The sequence below is a fragment of the Pararge aegeria genome, chromosome 9 (genome assembly GCF_905163445.1).
Source record: "Pararge aegeria chromosome 9, ilParAegt1.1, whole genome shotgun sequence".
Taxonomy (NCBI): domain Eukaryota; kingdom Metazoa; phylum Arthropoda; class Insecta; order Lepidoptera; family Nymphalidae; genus Pararge; species Pararge aegeria.
Genome location: NC_053188.1, coordinates 6,632,214 through 6,636,746, shown reverse-complemented (window position 1 = coordinate 6,636,746; position 4,533 = coordinate 6,632,214). Strand labels below are relative to the sequence as shown.

The 4,533-nt window shown below is 34.6% G+C and overlaps 1 protein-coding gene across 1 annotated transcript; it reads right to left on the bottom strand.

The window, feature by feature from the left end:
* Positions 1–2,571: 2,571 nt before the first annotated feature.
* On the bottom strand, positions 2,572–4,163 carry LOC120626316 (aquaporin AQPAe.a-like). The gene has a single exon (XM_039893791.1). The coding sequence runs from the start codon at positions 3,947–3,949 to the stop codon at positions 3,164–3,166; it is 786 nt and encodes a 261-aa protein (XP_039749725.1). The 5' UTR covers positions 3,950–4,163; the 3' UTR covers positions 2,572–3,163.
* Between the last annotated feature and the right edge of the window lie 370 nt (positions 4,164–4,533).

The following is a 4,533-nucleotide window of genomic DNA, read 5'->3' as shown; positions in this document are numbered from 1 at the left end:
AATCGTAAAGCCCGGGCTGCCACTAGGCCACCATGCTTTAACATTGTCACCATAACAAATGTTGATAATATCAGATATAATATTCAATCACTTTCTATTATATAATTTTTAACACTACGATAAAATAGTAGGTAGTTATATAACTATTTTCAAATATTGATCTCATTTTGGTCAGCGTGTGTAAATAAGAACATAATAGGTAATCAATATACGATAAGATAAGTTAATCTAACGACATTCAAAAGCCTACCGAAATATGTTATTGATGTGTTTATATCATTACAGGATCAATGTTATTAAACTCGATATTGCTCTTCAATTTTGTATCTTCTGTATAACTACCTAATCATCAATAACGACGCTGGGCAGAAGTGTTGGTGGTCGCAGATCGCTGTCCGCTCTCTGTTATAATCTCTACTTATTAAAGTATTTTCAATGTAACAATAAGTATTAAGTTATATTATTAACAGCTTACCTACCATGAATAGGATTTAAATCGGACCTGACTTTAATTTATTTAATTTAAAGGGTTCCTTATGTTTTCCTGGGTTAAAAAGTAGCCTATGCTCTCCGTCCTTTCAGCTAAGTCTAGAAAATCTAGTTGATTCGTTGCTCATTTAGGGCGCGCAAGCACAAACAAACAAACAAAAAAAAAATAACTTTTTTATTATATATAAATAACTCATTTTCATTTTTAATGTTTATAAATTATCTAAATTAATAAACTTAGAAACGTGCAACGTGTTGCTAGTGTGTAGTCAATATTTTTACAAATTACCACAGACACAATTCGAGTCCAATGCGTAGAAGAAAAGTCCGAAAGGGTCCGGCATAACATCATGCGGATGCTCAGGGACACTGACGGACTTTGGAAAATTACAAACCTTATCCCTTTGATCCGAAAGGTTGCGGTTATTCAACCAACAAAAACACTTCCAAAGAGGGTTGACATCAGAAAGGCGTCGGACGGAACTTAAGCAACAAGTCTCTCCAAAGTTAGAAGAGGAAAATATGTTGAGCTGGCCCCGCATAACATTGGGCGGGGTAAGACGAAAAACCATGAATACTCCTACCATTTGGCCGTTTGTGTTTATCTATGTAAGCCGCTTTCTTTGATCTGACGACAACCATGTGTAGAAAAATCAAGTGGTGAAAATCACGTTACTTACCAAGATAATAAAAGCGTGTTAAAAATTATTTCCCACAATACTTCCCTCAATTCAAAATCCAATTCAGTTTATTGTGTGCGTACGTACGTTACCACCACTATTTTGCCACTGTCAAGGTCATCGATTACCACGTCAAGGTCATATTATATTTGCAATTTACTTGTCTGGAAAAGATCAGTACTTGTAGTTATAGCCCTTAATTGAAGCTAATGAACTAAATGTTGATTGCATATTATTTATTAATGCTTGAGTTTTTGTTGCGTACAAAAGTAAATATAATTACACCTTACTCACATTCGAGGACTCACAAGCTGGAAAATATATGTATATAGGATAGGAAAATAACTTCAAAACGGGTTATATTTGAAAGGGAAATACAAAAAAATGCGCACATTCAACAATGTTCCAAACAGACAAGGTTATCGACCTTCCCCTTTTGGAGTTCCAGTTCCTTACTTTAGTAAGAACATACAAGTTCACTCGACTCGTTTGGTTCTTGTGGACGAGTAGAGTAATTTCCCCTTATAATCATCTACGTTTATTTTACTATTATAAATCGAACACCGGGTTGATTTGATTTATACACTTAAAACAAACATCCCTAAACTGATTGGAGTTCAAAAAGCTTTAGTACTTAAATACTACACAGCAATACAACACTCCATATTATTCCAGTGAATAAGTAAACATAAGCAAATTTTTGGCAAGAGATAAGGTAAAACAAACGAGAAAAACAATGAAAATTTTGTGCAATCATTTAAATTTAATTATATAATATAAAATTAAACAAATATTAGCTAAATATAATTGGGTTTGCTTACTTATCTTAACAAATTTTATTATATTCCATACCTTTTATGGTAACTTGCTAAATTTTACTACCTACTTTAGTAGATATCGTAACAAACAGTTCTAGACCAAATTAAATACCAATTTAAATAAACGCTCAGATAGTTTGTTACTGTGAAGTTTTGCAGAGTAAGTATGCGATGGTGTACAATGAGGGAATAAATTCTACGTGCCATTAGAATCGTACTTCGCCTACTCGTGACAGTCATAAGTGGCATCACACCAAATATTTCTTGTACGACTAAGTGTATTATTTTATGTTATCAAAAACATTTAACTTCATAGAAAATCAAGGCCTATCAATAATCTTATTGCTGGAACCTAAACCTCTTATTCGAATGCTCTTGTGTGTCAGATTTTATAGAAATCGAGCAAATATTGCTGATATAGCGTTACCGACAAAACACAAATTAAAAATTAACTTAAATACTTCTTAGCAAATTTCAATTTTATAATATACTTTAACATAATATCATAAAATTTTAATTTAACATCACATTTATCTGCAGAAATATAAATTAAAAAAAAAAAAAAACTCTCGCTAATTCGCAGATAAAGAGCCTTTACCACCGAATTAGCGTAACCGACAAATAAAATTTAATTCAACGAAGTTTTATTCAAAAAGATTACATTCATAATTATGAAATTTGAACTGGGATAAAATATACATGGCTTAAAAAGAGTCCTTGACCGGATAACTAATATTCGGCGGGATCCTAAGTGGAATATTCGGCATAGCTTTAAATAACCTTTCATAATAATTGTCCAATTATATACCAGAATCGTATAATTATTTATTATTATTTTCTTATTACGTAAATAACTTAACACAGATATACTTATTTTAGTCCTTAGTTATCCTATTCTACTATAGTCTTTTGTTCTATATTTAGTTAAATAAAAATATGGCGAAAATTCAGTAAAGTCTTCTCTCTTTCTAATAAATAAATACTTTTTCAATACCTTAAACAATCTCTATAATGTTGCCGTGGTTAAAGACTGACTATGACGACTAACTGCGATTTTATACATTACTGAAGACGACTCGTAATATACGAGTAAATTATAAATTCGTTTACACCATAATTCTAACACCGAAACTCCATATTTGTCAAGCTGTAAAGTAATTCGGTCTTTGAATATTTTCACATTTGGCCATTGCTAGATTGTACTTCAAAGTCTTTATCTTTCTTAGTTTCCAGCCAAGCTACCTTATAAAGCAGAGGTGCTACCGCACCACCGACGGCCGGGCCTAGCCAATATACCCAATGTGTATTCCAATTACCAGTCCATACGGCGGGCCCTAAGGACCTTGCCGGGTTCATACTCGCCCCTGTCAAAGGCCCCCCTGCAAGCGACAACGCGGCAATAGTGAACCCAAACTTCAAAGGAATCGCATCTTGCTTCTCTTTGTTCACAGGGTCCCATACAGCACAATTAATAAAACCTAGTGCTGTTGACAGTATTATTTCAATCACAAGAGCTTGGTACATAGTGTGATTCATATGAGGCTGAGTTATGCAAACACTACCTGGGATTAAGTCGATAGGTGAAACACTTAGCAGTAAACCGTATCCAACGATCGCACCACCGCACTGAGCTATAGCGTACATAACAGCGAGAGGGAGCGAAACGCTTCCCCATATTATTGCAGACAATGTCACCGACGGGTTCATATGCGCACCAGATATATGCCCAAATGACGTTATGTTGAACAAAACGACCAGACCAAAAGCAATCGGACCGTACATCGGAGGTTGTACGGTGAAATCGTCCAGTGGCACGTTAGCCATACATCCCAAAAATACCAATAGTGTTGTTGATACAAATTCCGCCAGGATAACTTTGAACTCTTTCGACCACCATCGCAATATATTCTTCACTGGTGATGGCTTCGAAACTCGTTCAGGCAGATCCCTCACGATGGTCATCTTTCTCGGTATAAACAAATATTCACAATAACAAAACTTGCTTTAAATTCACTTTAAACGCAAACACTATATCGATTTATCATCACTCGATTTGTTCACGTCTTATTCACTTTTGGAGCAACGTTTACGAACGCGATAGGCGACTGTTCTCCGGGGGCGATCAGGTGAAAATATTGATATTGATGTATGTTTATATGACTCGAACATTTGCAGCGAGAAGTGTATAATAACACAGATAGGCTAATGTTATCTGCCAACCAAATGCGTACGTACACCTATTTTCCTTCCTTGTGGAACGTTTAGAGATCCGTTACATATTTTATAGTGATATAAAACGATAATATAAAATGTACTTTTACCTTTGGTTTTTTTATAGACTTTGGCAGCATTGACGAAAATATCGAGATGTCATGTTGCCAATATGTGTAATCAAGTTGGCAGTCCTGTTTTCATTTCGTCGTATATGAAGATAAATTTTATGATTTGAGATTCGGCTCCACGAGAGAATCTACTTGAGTTTAGAATGTTAAGTTTTATGCTTTGTATACCCGTGCAGGTTATACTTAGAATATTCGAGTACGTTC

What these genes read in the sequence shown, in the direction of transcription:
- LOC120626316 (XM_039893791.1), bottom strand. Translation starts at nt 3,949, where the DNA reads ATGACCATCGTGAGGGATCTGCCTGAACGAGTTTCGAAGCCATCACCA.